Here is a 17,960-nt window from a genome sequence, read left to right on the forward strand (position 1 = left end):
AGCGTTTTAACTTAATTAATAAAACACATTCCTTCCTCCAACTCCTGCAACCGGCTCCTTCACCTACACTTGTGACACAGCAAATAAACCAGTGCATCCATTGTTTAGATTTTTGTCAATGTATTTTGTCAAAACAATCTACCTTTAATAGAAGGATTTAGGAGAATTCTGAGGTAATTTTAAGTTGTAATTGATACGTCTTGGTCTCAGCACTCCATTATTCTATTGAATCAGAGGCATCATATCACCTTCGGTCGTTCCAACACTTTCCGTTCTGAGTCTTTGCTTCCCTGTACTGTTGCTTCATTTTCGTAATTTTTTCAGGGATCTGTTTGTTAGACTATTACGAGAAGCCTAAAGCAAACGATACACTTTTGCCATTCAAATAGAACAACATGTTGCGGTTTCAAACCACGTCACGCGTCATACCACAAACTCCGCCCTAAGGACATTAAGTCCTAATGTCCGGGGCTTGGCACCAAAGTGAGAGCCGGGCTACTCAGCCACGTCCTAGTGGCCGACTGGCCTGAGTCACTGCAAACAGAAAAACAATTCGGGACTTTAGGGTAAAACACCAGTGTTTCCAATGGAAACGCGGCATAAGAGATGGTGTTCTTTGGCAGTCTGTCTCTTCTAAGACGTCTTTCACAATCTGATTCTGCTAAGAGGAGGCACAACCATTACTATCTACTCTATGGTATTTGTGCCATTGCAGTGAATGCCCATGCCTACCAATATAAATTGATTTCTACACCAGAAGGTCGATATTTTTGAAGTGCTTCAGAGGCAGTATGAAAAGTTCACAGAACACCCCTGGGAAGTTGTATATTTTAAACATAATTTTGACATATGGATATGAAATCAACACATTTACATGTCAGGGGACAGATAAAGGTTACAAAGAATTGACTTTGAAATCATACATTCATCAAAAATCCAGATTTTCATAGTGCAGGAAATATAAGTACAGCCCTAGCTTCAGTAGCTGGTGTGGCCCCCCTTGATAGGATCTAGAGATCTAGGCTTTGAGTCAGTTATTCCATTACTCCTCATTCTTTTGTTGCTTTGCTTGTGCCATTTTTATAATTTCATTTTGCAAGATCCATGTTCGGTTAGCATTAGCTCTTTGCTGGACCGTGTAAGTGGAGCTGGCATAGAAGAGCGAATGTCACTTACTTACTCACTCACTCACTTACTTACTTACCGAACGAACTTAATAAGAAACATTACTCAGTTTAACATAATGGTTAATGGTGTCTAACGAAATGTTCGAACTCGGCGTGATAAAATAATATACTTTACTGATACCCAGTAAATGTACAGCTGTGTGGCGTAGTGGTTAACGACGCAGCCTTTCATGGGGGCAACCTGGGTTCGATCCTTGAGAGGGCAGCCACGATTAACACTTTTTAATGCAGGCTGGCTGAACTAGGCTTTCCTGGTTTCTTGTTTGACATATTTAGATATTATTGCACTGGCTTCCAGTCAGTTACAGAATAGATTTTAAAGTGGTGCTTTTATTTTATACATCTCTGAATGGTTTAGGACCCGAATACATTTCTGATATGTTTGAAGAATATAAACCGATCAAGGCTCTTAGATCCATGAACACAGGTCAGCTAATAGGGCCCAGAGTCCAAACTAAACATGGTCAAGCTGTGTTTAGCAGTTATGCTGCACACAACTGAAATAAACTTAGTCGTGCCCTAAACTTATACATCATTTCACGTGACTGAGCACTTAAACTTAACCGCAGTGTTTAGCCTTACAGCTTTTAAAGCTTCCTATGTTTTTATTCTATTTCTGTTTTCTTATTCTATGTTTTCTTATTAAGTTTTCATTTGAGTATTTGTTTTTGATGCAATTTTTTCTATCTATTTTCTTTTTCTTTGTAAAGCACAGTGAATTGCTTCTATGTATGGATTGTGCGATATAAATAAACTTGCTTGCTTGCTTAACAATTCTCTGGTATAAAATGGAATTCGTGGTTGACGCAATGACGGCAATTTGGCCAGGCCCTAAGGCAGAAAAGCATCCGCAAATCACGGAAAGTTCTTCCATTGAAGGACAGTGTTTTGTTTTTGTCCGTCGTGTTTTTAAATCATTTTTTGAGAGAAAGCAGAGGCTTCATCTTTCCTGACCTCCCTGTTGGTCAAGTTGGTGCAGTCTCATTCTGATAGTTGTGATAGACTCATGCACTTCGGCATCGACGCAGATTACACTAAGCATCTCTCGGTTAGCTCTTTGCCTGAATTTGGTGGGTCAACAAACCCTATGTAGATTGCCAGTGTTCTGGAATTTTCGCCATTTGTAGATGATCTGTTGGACAGTGGAATAATGTACTTTGAATTGCTTGGAAATGTTTTTATCCCCTCCCAGACACATGGGAATCAATGATCGTATCGTATGAGCTCTACCCATAAACAGGATCATGATATAATTTATCTCAGGACTGCTGTCAAATAACAAATATGGTCCATCTCTGGGGATGGAGGGATGACAGGTTGGATCGGGGGATGGAGGGATGACAGGTTGGATCGGGGGGTGGAGGGATGACAGGTTGGATCGGGGGGTGGAGGGATGACAGGTTGGATCGGGGGATGGAAGGATGACAGGTTGGATCGGGGTATGGAAGGATGACAGGTTGGATCGGGGTATGGAGGGATGACAGGTTGGATCGGGGGATGGAGGGATGACAGGTTGGATCGGGGGATGGAAGGATGACAGGTTGGATCGGGGGATGGAAGGATGACAGGTTGGATCGGGGTATGGAGGGATGACAGGTTGGATCGGGGGATGGAGGGATGACGGGTTGGATCGGGGGATGGAGGGATGACAGGTTGGATCGGGGGGTGGAGGGATGACAGGTTGGATCGGGGGGTGGTGGGATGACAGGTTGGATCGGGGGATGGAAGGATGACAGGTTGGATCGGGGTATGGAGGGATGACAGGTTGGATCGGGGGATGGAGGGATGACGGGTTGGACCGGGGAATGGAGGGATGACAGGTTGGATCGGGGTATGGAAGGATGACAGATTGGATCGGGGTATGGAGGGATGACAGGTTGGATCGGGGTATGGAAGGATGACAGGTTGGATCGGGGTATGGAGGGATGACAGGTTGGATTGGGGTATGGAAGGATGACGGGTTGGATCGGGGTATGGAGGGATGACGGGTTGGATCGGGGGGTGGAGGGATGACGGGTTGGATCGGGGGATGGAAGGATGACTGAGGGATTGGTGATAACAGCCACATGCCTGCTAAGTGGTGTATCTGTGTGGATTGGGGCTTTTCATGCTAGGCTGACATTGAGTTGTTGAAGGCTTTTCTCCTTTAGCAAGCAGAGCTAGCTATTTAGATAGTTATTCCTGGTTTTCCAAATATGACAGCACCTGCATGCACATTGGCCCTATATATGATTAAATACAGGCATCAGCAAGACTTAAATATAACTTTTGTATTATTAATTTCACTGTAATAACTGAAATCCATCTATGATTTCAGGCTGAACCCAAAGAACCGGACCAGTATCCCAATAAGGTATGGATGTGTTCTTTACACCTTTTTGTCACTAACCAATGACACGGATAGCACAAAATAACAAAAATAATTTAATAAGCATGAGGCAAGATGTCTTTGTGTTTTTTCCGTCACACATAATGAGTCACCTAAAATTAGTATAACAGGCACGTATAGTACACCCAAATCGTTGTTCAAAATCAGATGGTCTATTGAGATCGATGTATTGCATTGGATGTCATCAAACCACAACTACTCTATAACCACCAGACACTGGGTATATTCTCTATAACCACCAAACACTGGGTATAGTCTCTATAACCACCAGACACTGGGTATATTCTCTATAACCACCAAACACTGGGTATAGTCTCTATAACCACCAGACACTGGGTATATTCTCTATAACCACCAAACACTGGGTATAGTCTCTATAACCACCAGCCACTGGGTATATTCTCTATAACCACCAGACACTGGGTATAGTCTCTATAACCACCAGACACTGGGTATATTCTCTATAACCACCAGACACTGGGTATAGTCTCTATAACCACTAGACACTGGGTATAGTCTCTATAACCACCAGACACTGGGTATTTTCTCTATAACCACCAGACACTGGGTATAGTCTCTATAACCACCAGACACTGGGTATAGTCTCTATAACCACCAGACACTGGGTATAGTCTCTATAACCACCAGACACTGGGTATAGTCTCTATAACCACCAGACACTGGGTATATTCTCTATAACCACTAGACACTGGGTATAGTCTCTATAACCACTAGACACTGGGTATATTCTCTATAACCACTAGACACTGGGTATAGTCTCTATAACCACTAGACACTGGGTATATTCTCTATAACCACTAGACACTGGGTATATTCTCTATAACCACTAGACACTGGGTATAGTCTCTATAACCACTAGACACTGGGTATAGTCTCTATAACCACTAGACACTGGGTATAGTCTCTATAACCACTAGACACTGGGTATAGTCTCTATAACCACTAGACACTGGGTATAGTCTCTATAACCACTAGACACTGGGTATAGTCTCTATAACCACTAGACACTGGGTATAGTCTCTATAACCACTAGACACTGGGTATAGCCAGTCCATGTAGTCACTGTGTCTTAGTTGCCAGTGAGTTTGTTTGTGTCTCTCACAGCCCAGTCTCACCCAGTCCCACTTCACCGCGTTCCCCATCCTGGCCGATGTTCTCCGCATCCTCCAGCCCTCAGCCGGCCTCCTCCACCTCCAGCGATTCCTCCCCCATCAGGTCTGTCACCACCACATGTTGGTGCCACCCACCACGCCCGGCTTCGCTTGCACCTCCCTTTTTACAATGACAATTCTGGAGCTTCGATCTGCCGCGCCTCCTCACCCCCCCCCCCCCAGTCCTACCACTTAACATGTTCACTAACGGACAGGTCCTGATTTCTCTGAGGCTTATTTTTTCTCACAACAGACCTGAACCACACTCTTCTAACTCAGCCAACATGAATTCTCAACTGTAGCAGACATGTAGGCAGGCCAGAGCAGTAAAGCTCAGCTTGGCTCAGAAAGGGAAAAGGGTCTTAGTCAGGTGGATCAAGGGCTCGTCTCTGGTTAATCCAGGATACAACTAGACTATTAGACTTTAAGAAGTGCATGAAGCCAGGTAATTCAGATGAACTCCAGATTATAAATACTTTGAGTCAGGTCTCGAAAGTTTAGAATAACCGTGGAGCTTTTTGGGTAGTTGTGTAAGTAGTAACTCTCGCTGGCAGATTTAAAGCACATTCAATGCTGAATTTTGCTTCATAGGAACAAATACCCTTGTCCAACTTCATAATCACTGTATATGGTGGGAAAGGTAATTAAAGGCACACAGTGTTTGCGTTCCTCCATAACAGTGCAGTCTATGGTCCTGTTGAAGATACAGCCTGGGTTACTCAAGCAGTTACTAGCGGAAGGATCCTCAATCTGAGTTCTTGGTAACTGTTTATTCTCCTTCTGTAGCATTCCAGGCAAGAAGGCTAGAGCTCTCTACGCCTGCAAGGCCGAACATAACTCTGAGCTGTCGTTCATTGCAGGGACTGTTTTTGAAAATGGTGAGTATGGAACAGTGTTGATTGTTACGTAGAAGAAGTAAAACAATATGGGATGTCATTATTATCATTATTAAGTCTTCTATCAATGAGATGTGACGAGCCAGGGGTTTTCTCTGGTTCTAGTTAATGCAGGAGAGATTTATAAATGGATGTGTGCTCTGCCTAGTTCTACAAGACTTCAGAAGACCAGCCTATTCTCCTAGAGCGGGGATGTGTGCTGGAACTTTGGCCCATAATATAACATTATGCACTATATTGAACTGCATCCATTGGCTTTAATACAGTGACAACTGCATTCATGTACACAATGTCACAATAGGTTTTAAACTATGACGATATTGTCTGTATGATTGCAGCTGCTGCTGGATCAATGCAGTTCATCGTAGTGCATGAAGTTTTATTATGGATAAAGGTTTCAGAAAATGTTTGCTGCAATAGGCTGGTCCTCAGAAATCTTGTAGATGTTTGCATATCACCCTTTCAATATATGCTAACACCTTACTTTCTGTTGACAAACAAGCACAAGCAGACTGAAAAAGTCTTGGGGTGGCTGACTGGAGATTTTCTCAGAGGTTAATCATCTTTTCATTTTTTGCCCCTCAAGTCTACAAAATAATATTCTCAAAACTTAAAAACAAAATGATGCAAAGCCCAGATGAATCTTCAAAGACAGCCTCATAAGGAACGGCAGTGATTGGTAGATCAAATCAGACATTGAATTTGGCTTCAAGAATGGTCAACTTAATATATATACTGTAGATGATGTTATAAACCACCCAGAAGCTGCGCAGGGACTGATATCTTTCCAATATTCACTATGACCCATTTGTGATTTAATTAAGTCTTTATGCAAATATATAAACATCTCTGGAAAAATTTAAGAGACCACAGCACCTGAACCCTTCTGTTCTTCACTCAAAACCTTCCTTTCCAACTTTATAGGAAAGGAATGAAAAAGGTGCAGTGGTCTCTTAATGTATTTGATCCCCTGCTGATTTTGTACGTTTGCCCACCGACAAAGAAATGATCAGCCTATAATTTTAATGGTAGGTTTATTTGAACAATGACAGAATAAAAAACAAAAAAATCCAGAAAAACACTAAGTATTTGATCCCCTCTCAATCAGAAAGATTTCTGGCTCCCAGGTGTCTTTTATTCAGGTAACGAGCTGAGATTAGGAGCACACTTAACGGGAGTTCTCCTAATCTCAGCTTGTTACCTGTATAAAAGACACCTGTCCACAGAAGCAGTCAATCAATCATATTCCCAACTCTCCACCATGGCCAAGACCAAAGGGACGATGGACGGGGACATCTTGGGTGAGAACCTCCTTCCCTCAGCCAAGGCATTGAAAATGGGTCGTGGATGGGTATTCCAGCATGAAAAAGACCCAAAACACACGGCCAAGACAACAAAGGAGTGGCTCAAGAAGATAACACATTAAGGTATTGGAGTGGCCTAGCCAGTCTCCAGACCTTAATCCCATAGAAAATCTGTGGAGGGAGCTGAAGGTTCAAGTTGCCAAACATCAGCCTCGAAACCTTAATGACTTGGAGAAGATCTGCAAAGAGGAGTGGGACAAAATCCCTCCTGAGATGTGTCCAAACCTGGTGGCCAACTACAAGAAACGTCTGACCTCTGTGATTGCCAACAAGGGTTTTGCCACCAAGTACTAAGTCATGTTTTGCAGAAGGGTCAAACACCGTTATGCGTTTTTCTGGATTTTTGTTGTTGTTATTCTGTCTCTCACTGTTCAAATAAACCTACCATTAAAATTATAGACTGATCCATTCTTTGTCAATGGGCAAACTTACGAAATCCGCAGGGGATAAAAAAAAAATCCTCACTGTGTAAGTGTGTGTGTGTGACCATTATAAAATCATGGCTTTCACAAGGTCCCCAGTACCAAAAGACAGCAAAGCAACCACACAGCCTCATCTAACCTTTCCAATATTTAACTGTAGGTAGTGATGGCCATTCGAGGCTTCATTAGCGTTATTTTAGTATCAGGATATTATGCCGGTAGCACTCAGATTTTCTATATCACAATAAAAGCCATCATTGAAATGTATAAGGCAATATAGTATATATATATAACAATCTAGTCCGTGAAAAAGAACAGACAAGAATAACATTGGAACAGACATTAAACATAAAATGTAAAGACTAGATTAACTATATTACCTTATATATTTCAATGATGGCTTTTATTTTGAAAAAGAAAGTCTGAGTTAGCACTGCTAGCATAATATCCTGTTGCTAGAAGAACGGTAATGAAGACTCGAATGGCCATCACTAACTGTAGGTGCCTCTGCAATTATTTAGAATAAAAAATGTTTAACGCAAAAATGCTCAATTTCAGTTAAGACTTGATCAAAGACCCTCTACTTCTTTACTTCCAACATATTTTTGATGAAATTCAGGAACCAGTAAAATCTAGTGTATGTGTGCGAATATGTTGGACCGCAATTGTGTGTATATATTCACATATAAAACCCTGTATTTCAGAGAGAAGTTAATTGATTTCAAAATGACTAATGTCACCGTAAATCACGAATGACCAGGTAATTTGGGTTATTCCAGGCGGTGTGAGTCAGTCCACCAGCAGGTGCTTGGGCTCAATATTTCAGAGGGCTCTTGTTCGCTCTATGCTGCCTGAACAGCGGTGCAACCAGTGGAGCACAGCTGTTCCAGCCGTCAGTCTCAACTCAAACATTTGCTCTCAGCTTGCGTCTAAGTCTCTAACATCCTGTTGTGGTGCGCGAATAGTAAAATGTTCTGAAAATCTCAGCAGTGAGCATGTCTCTCAACCCCCCAGTACATCCCTCGAGGGAGCCCGGCTGGCTTGAAGGCACGCTGGATGGCAGGACGGGCCTGATACCGGAGAACTACGTGGAGTTTCTGTAGCCCTGGACCAGGACTGGTCTGAATTGGACGAACCATGCAGTGGAGCTGACTGGAAGACTGAAGCATGGAGGGGCCACTTCCTGGTGTGGATGGTCAGCATGTGTCGTTGGGCGTCATGTTGCGACGCTCTCATTGCCCTATTCAGACAGTCCTTTCATTGAAATGCACTGCCACTCATTTTAGCATCTATTATCAATTGAAGGTTTAGAAGGTATTTTTGTTTTGGGCCCAAAGATGGTGGGGATTTTGAAGTGCCCATGGTTTGGACTGCAGATCTACTCATCTTCCAGTGTACTGTCCGGTAGACATACGGAGCGGATTGTTAGAATTTTTAGCAGGAAATGATATGGTATTTTTCATTAAATACTACTTTACATGAGCACTTGTTGCCTTGCCATGGCAGCCCGGTATTCCCCTGATACTCCCCTAGACAAGACCGAACATGACAGCTGTATACCAACAGCTACAGCACAGTGGGAGCATCCTCAGTCTTCACCCGTTAGTCATATTTTAAAAGCAATTTTTAGCTCAAATCTACTAGAGAAAGTTGTCTCGATAAAACTGGAAAAAACGTTTTACCTTTAACTGTTTTCATTTAGGCCAATAACTGATCCCCCCTCCCCCCTCCTTAATAGGTGAACCATTTAAAAGGGTGAGAGTGTAAAAAAAACATTTTAATGTGAAACTAGACTACTTTGTTCATATGTAAACCTCTTATTTATAATAATTTTCAAAGATGATATCCTGAACTGGATTCTTTTGGGGTGTATTCACATTGTAAATACATGACATTTGATGAGGTATAATTTTTTAAGTATCAAATTTTATATTTTGTATTGTAGCGTACTAACTTAATTTGTTTTAGCAACTCAGTTGCTAAAGGTTTTGTGTCCTTTATTCTCCTTTGGCAGCCTTAACAGTCTCTGATCAAATGAATCGTGAACAAGGTTGTAAAAAATTATGCATTAAAACTCAACATTGAACAGGCAAAGCTGTGCTAGTTTCTTTATGTCTCGCTGACTTATTTTATTGACCTGTTAAATAGTAAAATAAGCATTTTTTTCAATCAACTTTTGATCCCTAAATGATGGGGAATTGTATCATGTAGTCAATTTGCAAGACCAAAATGCACCTAGGTTGTATTTGTTAGTCACCAAACAAGATTCATTACTCCCTGCTACTGGCAATGCTAAACAGTAGGGACATTATTATTTTTTTTGAATCTCCTGTCAACTTTTAAGTATGGCTTACTTTTTGAATGTCATCCAGCACAGTTAAAAGAAAAAAAAGGTCATCCATTAAGACACATTTAGAGGCTTTAGAAAAGTCTTGTGAATTATTATTTATTTTATGAGCAGGTTTATCTGGAGAAACATCTGATAATTATCTGAGGTCATAAAGCAAAGCTAGAGCAACCAAAGAACTACATTTTAGTCAAACATTTAATCAAATAGGTGAAAATATCAACTGACAGAGGTGTAATACAGAGGAAATACAAACGTTTTTAACAAACAGACAATATATTCTTTACACTGGATTACATTTACAGAACTGAAAAACAAACAGACTTTAATGAAAGCCATATACCAGTGAAATATGATCTGCCCTTAGTCTTTAAAGATAATATTTGCATGTATTTTATACAGAAAATAGACTCTTAACTACTGGGATTGAAACGACGTAATGAATAAACATAGTTGTAAATTCTTGGAGGCCAATTGTAATCTGAGACCAAAAAAGTTTCCAAAATCAATTAAATTAGAAAGGTTGATACAAGAGTTTACAATTTTTTTCACTACAAAGATTAAGTAATCTTTGTAGTGAAAAAAATTGTAAACTCTTGTTTCACTACAAAGATTAAATGCTGAATAAAGTCCAAATTCTCAGGTAGGTTACTTTCACACACAGTTTAAATTTTTTGTGTTTTTGAATAGACTGGTTATTCCTCACAGCAATAGAAAAGAAACCAAAGCCTAAACTGTTACAAAGTATATTTTTAAATAAAACAAGTACTATCATTTGATAATATTTGCTACTCTAAATGTAACTGCTTGAATACTTCTGTTTTCTCTGCTTTGGTCACTGTTGTACTATACAAAATATAATCCAGTCCCTTTTCCCTCCCCCTCCTTTTCTTAAACATATCTTTCATACTGCAGTCTTTCCCAATGATTTATAGAATTTATTTTTTACATACAAGTTAGACATGTTTTAACACTACAAGTACATGCAATACATTGATATTTGTCAAACAAACTGAAAAATTGTCTTACTCATCCAATGTACAAAAATTATTCATATCAAAGGATCCAACTGATAAATTCAAAAGTACTGAAAATATTGTAGTTTAAAAAGAGAGTTTATTTCAAAAGCATCAGTAATTACATTTTCCTGAATTTCAACCAGATGTTTTTATGGCTCGTTCACTACCTTTCCCAAGGCCTTGAGTGAAACTTTAGTTACAAAAAAAAAAGAACAACAAATAGTATAGGACTATACATATATATCCTTGTAAAAATATTTCGCTAAAAGTTGTCTTGAAATGTTATAATCAACACTGGTTCAATCTCACAGGATATGTTAAGCTCTGTATATATGGCAATGCAATAATCATTAAGATATGAATTGGATTTATCCAATCATAAGAAAAGTCCTCTGTTAAAACTGTATGTGAAAGTAAGCCAAAATATTTATGCCTCACCCAAAATACTCTTATGATTGACTGACACGTATGCAAAGAGGAGCACACAGGAGATCCACCTCTTGGTTATTCCATTGGTTTAAGAAAAATGACAATTTAAGCTAACATTTTATGTTTGTTAAAGTAACTGTGCAGTGTTAAGTTCAGTTTTTTTGTTCAGTTCTTAACCTAATGAGGAAAAGGCAACACCTTTATTTTTAACAGCTGGTTTGAGATACAATTTATATAAAAAATGTTTTTCTGCTATCTATGCTTCATCCATAAAACATTATTTCAGTGTGAGTTAGTAGTATATAAACTTTAAAAGTAAAATTTTCACTGGACAGTTACTTTAACATGACTTCCTGACTACAAAGGAATTTATAAAGGAAACAATGTTCAGGACACATTTTTGCTTAATCATTTTGGTTTCACATGGCATACCTGGTGTGTGGTGAGAGTACCTCAAAAATAGAGAATTTCTTTAGCAAGGACAGGGGACCTTTTTTTCCCCAGGTAAATGTGCTGGTCACCATACCTTAATAGCATTATAAAATACCATTGCAACTTCAAGAGTATACATCAAGAGGGTAAGTGTACAAAAGGGCTTGAAAACGTGATCTTGTGAATAACAATCAATACGTATATATTCTTTGTTAGCTGGTGTAGTTAATAATAATAACAGACCAATATTCATTTCATAAATGGGCACCCAGACGCATTTAACTATTGTGCCAGCTATTGTGAGGACAGCTAAAGGGATAATTGGACAGCAATAAGAAAACAATTCTGCTTTTTTTCAAATTGACATTATGAATAAAAATGAATTCATCTAGATTTGGCACTAGGATAATACATACAGGAGACATTAAAAAAGGCCAAACTTAACAGCTTGTGACATTTAACATCGTGTTTGCAACTCCCAGAGAAGAGTTCATATGCTCTTTATAAAAATAGGGTTGTGACAATTTTGAAATACATGTGAATGTAAAAAAAAAAAAAAAAGTTCTCCAGTTCAGGCTGTAACTTTCTGTACTTTTTGCTCTTACTGCACACCAATCGTATAATCACTAGTCACTGCTGCACCCTCCCATCCATCCCTCTAGCCCAATGCAGTCCATTTCCCTTTGCCTGGAAATCAAGGACGGTTTTACCATAAAGTGAGCCCACATTTTACAATTTTGGAGACTTAATATGATCAGATTTTTCACCTAGTGACTCATTTTCTCCTCCACTGCTGAATTAGGACATAACCTAATATACTGTATGTTATAAGCTCAGACATGGACAGGAACCTATCGGGACTAATATCAAGTATCCTTAAGAATCATTAATACCACAAACATCAATGTCCACTCTTCAATCTTCATATTGAGGTTTTTAAACAAAACAACCACAGAAAAGTTGCAGTGCAGGGTTGGGGATAATGTATGTCATTCAATTCCAGATATCAACTTTTAATGACTTCAACACACTCAGAAGGGGAATTTATTTACAGTGCCTTCCAGAAATGTTGGCCCCTTTGATGGAGATAGGTCAAAAACAGAAAAAGGCTATGAAAATATGTTGTAATTCAGCTTAGTCTTACACTTTAATTATTAAAAACTAACCTTTAAGTGATTTTTTTCGTCTCAGAAACATGATTTGTACCCCTGCATTTAGTACATTGTGCTTTTTTTCTTGTTAAGGGGGCATGCACTGTCTTTCACCATGTTTGATAAAGTGGAAGAACACACTTCAAGGGATCTTGGCATTCATCCATTCTGAATCTTTCCAGATCATTCAGAGTACTTCATTCTTACTTGTAGATTGAAGTACTCTGAAGGATCGGAGTACCACTTTTCTCACCCTACATGTTTTCAATGGTGTTTAGGTCAGGGGTTTGGGATGGCCAATGAAGAAGCTTGATTATGTGGTTAGTGAGAAATGTTTGTGGATCAGGAAGAATGCTTTAGATCATTGTCTTGCTGGAAGAAGACAATGACCACCCAGCCATATTCTCCAGGCAGATGCAACAAGATGATCCCAAGTATCCTTGGCATTCAGAAGCAAAACCACCACCACATAAGAGATTAGGGTTTCTGCATGACCATTCTTTTTATGCCAAATTCACCTTTGGTGTTTCTGGTCAAATAAGCTATTTTTTTTGTCTCATCTGACCATAGAAACAACAATCAAGTTCCAATGACCTGTAGCAAACTCCTTCTGGGAATACATCCAAACAGCTTGTAGGCATGAGGTGATAAGTACCACTAACCTACCCTCCACACTGTGTGGGGGCAAAATATCCTTGGGTCCTCTTCCAGGAAGGTATGCTACAGCTTCAATGTATTTAACTATTTTCCTAAAAACTGCCCAAATAGATGTCATTTCAAATGTGTTTTTGGACTCAGTTGTCTCCTACTGTATAAAGTTTGATGAGGTGGGGGAACTTACAGGAAGGGATTTGAGACCATTCATTCATACAGAAACTTTTCAGATCCTTCAGATCCAGAGTCCTTGCTCGTGGGCTATTCTCTTTGGCTCACCCCACAACTTTCCAATGGGATTTCAGTCAATAATGGACAATAATGGACAATAATGGACAATAATGGCTATTGCAAAAGCTTTAAATCTATGGTTGGTGTGCCATTTGTATGTGGATTTAGAGGTATGCTTTGGATTTTTATCCTGCAGACATGTTTTGGCATAAAATCTGCTGGTACTTGATGCCCATGACGCCATGTATCCTGCAAAGGTATATTTATTTTCTGCACGTTTATTGGCTCTTTTTACACCAAATATGCATCCAAAAAGCGACATGTTTGTCTCATCAGACAACAGAACCTGGTTCCACTCACATGAAGGCAAAATATAGTGTAGTTCTCTTCCACACAGGTTCATCACATCTCCAGTTGTTCTATATTACTTAATTATTGCCATTATGGTGGAGATTGGTATTTTCAGGTGTTGTCTGTTTTGTGAAGGTCAACTAAGAAAATCCAAATTTCACGTGTTCTCTCGGCCCTTTCTCATGTTAATGGGAAACTAACATACCATGTGTGTCACCTCAAATGTACCCCAGTGAAATGTGACGTCATAGATGGCAAATTAAACGTTGTCAAAGACTCAAATTTACTTAGATAGTACATTTTATACTCAGTTTAATGTTAGAGAGTTGTAGTATTTTTTGAATGCAAGTCCAAGCTAGTAAACAACAACATTTTCTTTGTATTTTTTGACTTATATCGGCAAAACGTTTGGAGGGCATTGTAGTAATACCCCAGTGAAACAGGAAGAACTCTGATGAAAAAAAATTTAAAATAGCAATGGGAAGATACTGTCTTTCACGTTTCAGTAAATAAAAAACCTAGGGGTGCCAATAATCATGACAGGTTTTGGGGGAAATTATTTCATAATTTCAATGAGTTAAGTGTACTTTTCCTTAGATTGCAGGTGTAAAATCAAGCTGAAAAACAACAACAATCTTATTTTATCACTATTGTTATCTCATCTCTCCCAAGATTGCCATCACCGTAGAGAGCAAACCATGTGTTTACATTTAAAACATTTACATTTGAAGAGTGCCATGATTTCCAACTGTTCCCCACCCTGCTGCAGAGAACGAAATTGAACACGAAGTTGGTTTTCATTTACATTAGTTCATTCTCACTGGTTGACTTCTGGGGATCTTTGAGCTGCCCACATTAAACAAGAACATGTCTGCTAAGAGAGAGAGAGCTGAAATTGCCAGTGCAATAACAGACACAATACATACAAAGGTCTTTATATTAGATTCCTATGCAAAATAATTGCTTTTAATAAAAATGGCTAGGATAGCCCGCAAAGCAAAAAGCAAAAAAAGGCACATTTTCCCTTTTCTGATATTCTTGCGTAAACATTTCAGCAGTGAGTGCATGCATAAAATCTATAGAAAATATTCCTTTCACTTTTCGTAGCTAAAATTTAAATCCTCCAATCTCCGAATATTTGAGTGTTTTTAAGTGATTCATGGTCTAAAGACGACAGAAGAGCAGAGCCCTGGTTTCATTCAAAAGGGTCAGTTTGGTTTGTACACTCACTCTGTCATTTTCTCTTCCGCTCTCACTCTGTCACGCGTTTTCTCCCTTTCTCAATCCACCTGGTTCCTCCGGGAACCGATTAGAGTACACTTGCACAACATTAATCCTTACGCGTCCTGGTGGGTTGTCCGCAGGGAAAACAGGCGGGGGGCTTGCTGGCTGGCGGGAGAGGAGGCTGGGGTTTTAAGGCATTTGGTCATGGTTTAAGGCATTATGAAACAGAAGTGGCTTGACACTCCCGTCTTTAAATTTAGGTAGCTGGTTGCTGATGATCTCGGCCAGCATGTCAGGGAACTCCACGCTCAGGGACTTATTCACAAAAGTGTAGAAGCAGATCTGCAAGAGGCCTCCAACCATCTGTGGAAAGATCCAGGTAGATTTAGAGGACTTTCAATGGGATCACAAAGGAAATGTCAGAGGAGCATGCTAGAGTACAAGCCGCCGCTCGGTAAAGGGCAAAGTTTCAGGCAAATTATTGATGCCATGGTGAACATCTCTGACATAAATATCATAGGTAGAAACTAAGCTTGTAATGAATCTGAATGGTCTCACACGAACATGAAGAATACAAAAACAGTCTTGGCTGCTCTCAATGCATGGTGAATCTGTGTAACTGGTATTCAACTGGTAACTGGTATTCATCCAGATTTTACTCTCTATTATAAAGTACAGTAGGAAACGGTTTGCTTTGTTGGTATCCTGATGAATAGAAGTGGCGATGAGCATGCCTGTTTAATTTTCATTTTACCAGATGGAGAACATCTCTCGTATATCATTCTCATTTAAAATGTTCTGGGGAGCAATAAGCATCAACTGCCTTGCTCACTGACAGAACGACAGACTTAACACTACGCCGGCTCACTGACAGAACGACAGACTATGCCGGCTCAGGGACAGAAGGACAGACTACGCCGGCTCAGGGATTGGATCTTGCAACTTTTTTTGTTTTACTGGATAAATGCTCTAACCACTGGGATACCTGCCCGTCTGTGCTAGGTTAAGTGTGCATACACATGCTCATTCATTTAAATGTCACTGTATTAATATACCCTAATCAACTAATTTAGTCTGTCTACCCTGTAACCCTTGAAACAAAGACAGTCCTAGGGGGTATTCATTCCACAGTTTTTATTGGAGAAATTCAGTTAAGGCAGTCCTCGTGTTTCATTACATCTGAGCCATTTTACAACCGAATCCTCAGAATAAACAAACACCTGCATTCTATAAGTTTTGCTGAGTGATTGTCAGTGGTCAAAGGCTTACCTCTTGCATGGAGTCCAAAAGCTTAGTAAGCTGGTAGAACCTATGCCAGTTCTGGCTGGAATTCTCTTCCCGCTTGACGATGGCCTTTCCTAGCTCCTTGATGTAGGTCATACGGATCTCATCAAACACAGCCTGGCTCTTCAATCCATCCTTTGGTACTGTTGGCGCAATCAGAGAAAGGGAACAAGGAGTCAAATGTAAACTCTTATCATGCCTTAATTCTTTTTTTAATGCAGCAGTAGGCTGTTTACATTAGGTTACATTAGATTTTTTGTGGCCAACCAAGATTCAACTGATCTCTTTGGCTAATCAACTAAACAAAATTTCTAAAAGAAAATTCTCCATAAATAGACACATCCTATATTTTAATAACACCAGGTAGTTTGATGCTTCATGACATCAAACTACCTGGATTAAATAATAAGGAACATATAAATAAGAGTGGTATTACATGTTTTTGTATTTCAAGATTTAGCCTCTTTAACATCTCCATGTTTTACTCTCCATGTTTGCCCTGATGTCATGAATACCGATAGGTTACAAAAACAACCATGTAGTAACTATTTGAGAAGTGAAATCTAAGTAAGATAACACTTTCTTTCATTGCATCAGATAGATGTCACATGGCTTTGCAACTCCTTGACCAAAAAAATTATCTGAATGGGATAATCCCTAGTTTATATTAATACAAATAAAAATATTTGACGATCTATGAAGCCACTCAAGGACACAAGGACATCTTACATTCTAGGTAGGCCTGTCACGTGATTTCCATAAGAGAAATAACAGCAAGTCTATCAACACAGTATGTCTCTGTCATGGTTTAAGTGTACTTAAACCATGAATTCAGTCAACATTAAATCTATTCATTTTTATAACTATTAATGATGATGTTGAGATGTTGTGCATTTATTGATTCACGTTTGATTTTGTGTTTTAAAATGTGTAAATGCTATCACTATAAAACATGGAATTCATTATTAATGAAAAGCTTGGGATTTTAAGGGCAAACCCTACTCATTCTATCAATATAAATCAAGATAATGTGACCTCAGAAGGGCAAAGACAGAAAGCAATCTCCAAGGTCTAGCTGGAACCCAGAAACCCCACAGTAACAGTCCCCTTATCCTGACACTTCTCTTTCATACAAAACACTCTCCCATCCAGTCTCAACCACACTTATGTTAACATAAAGTATGTAAGTAAAACAGCAAGTAACATCAAGGGGTTTTTAAAAAATCCCAATCTTTTCTGATGAAAGAAAGATGAAGGATCAACCCTGGAATTAAGGGTTCTGGGATCTTGGATTCAGGCCCAAGTAAAGCTTCAGTCAAATCAGAGCAGATTACGCAAAACATCAAAAGGTAAAAGGTCAAACATTCTCTGATTATCTTATCAGATTAGAGATCCAAACTGACTTGTA

General features: G+C 39.4%; 2 protein-coding genes across 7 annotated transcripts in view; one reads left to right on the forward strand and one right to left on the reverse strand.

The window, feature by feature from the left end:
• Positions 1–9,524, forward strand: part of LOC105011313 (rho GTPase-activating protein 26) — a 78,679-nt gene extending 69,155 nt beyond the window's left edge. For both annotated transcript variants that reach the window (XM_034293227.1, XM_029120940.2), the window contains exons 21-24: positions 3,505–3,540; positions 4,702–4,812; positions 5,535–5,626; positions 8,445–9,524. In XM_034293227.1, the coding sequence (XP_034149118.1) occupies positions 3,505–3,540; positions 4,702–4,812; positions 5,535–5,626; positions 8,445–8,533 (328 nt within the window). In that variant the 3' untranslated portion in view covers positions 8,534–9,524. The remainder of the gene's footprint in view (positions 1–3,504; positions 3,541–4,701; positions 4,813–5,534; positions 5,627–8,444) is intronic.
• A 336-nt stretch (positions 9,525–9,860) lies between these two features.
• The window catches only part of LOC105011238 (glucocorticoid receptor), an 81,645-nt gene continuing 73,545 nt past the window's right edge, over positions 9,861–17,960 (reverse strand). For all 5 annotated transcript variants that reach the window (XM_020048032.2, XM_010871111.4, XM_010871107.4 and 2 more), the window contains 2 exons: positions 16,538–16,695; positions 9,861–15,631 (listed from right to left, as the gene is read on the reverse strand). In XM_020048032.2, coding sequence (XP_019903591.1) covers positions 15,458–15,631; positions 16,538–16,695 — 332 coding nt within the window. In that variant the 3' untranslated portion in view covers positions 9,861–15,457. The remainder of the gene's footprint in view (positions 15,632–16,537; positions 16,696–17,960) is intronic.

The sequence above is a fragment of the Esox lucius genome, chromosome 7 (genome assembly GCF_011004845.1).
Source record: "Esox lucius isolate fEsoLuc1 chromosome 7, fEsoLuc1.pri, whole genome shotgun sequence".
Lineage (NCBI taxonomy): Eukaryota > Metazoa > Chordata > Actinopteri > Esociformes > Esocidae > Esox > Esox lucius.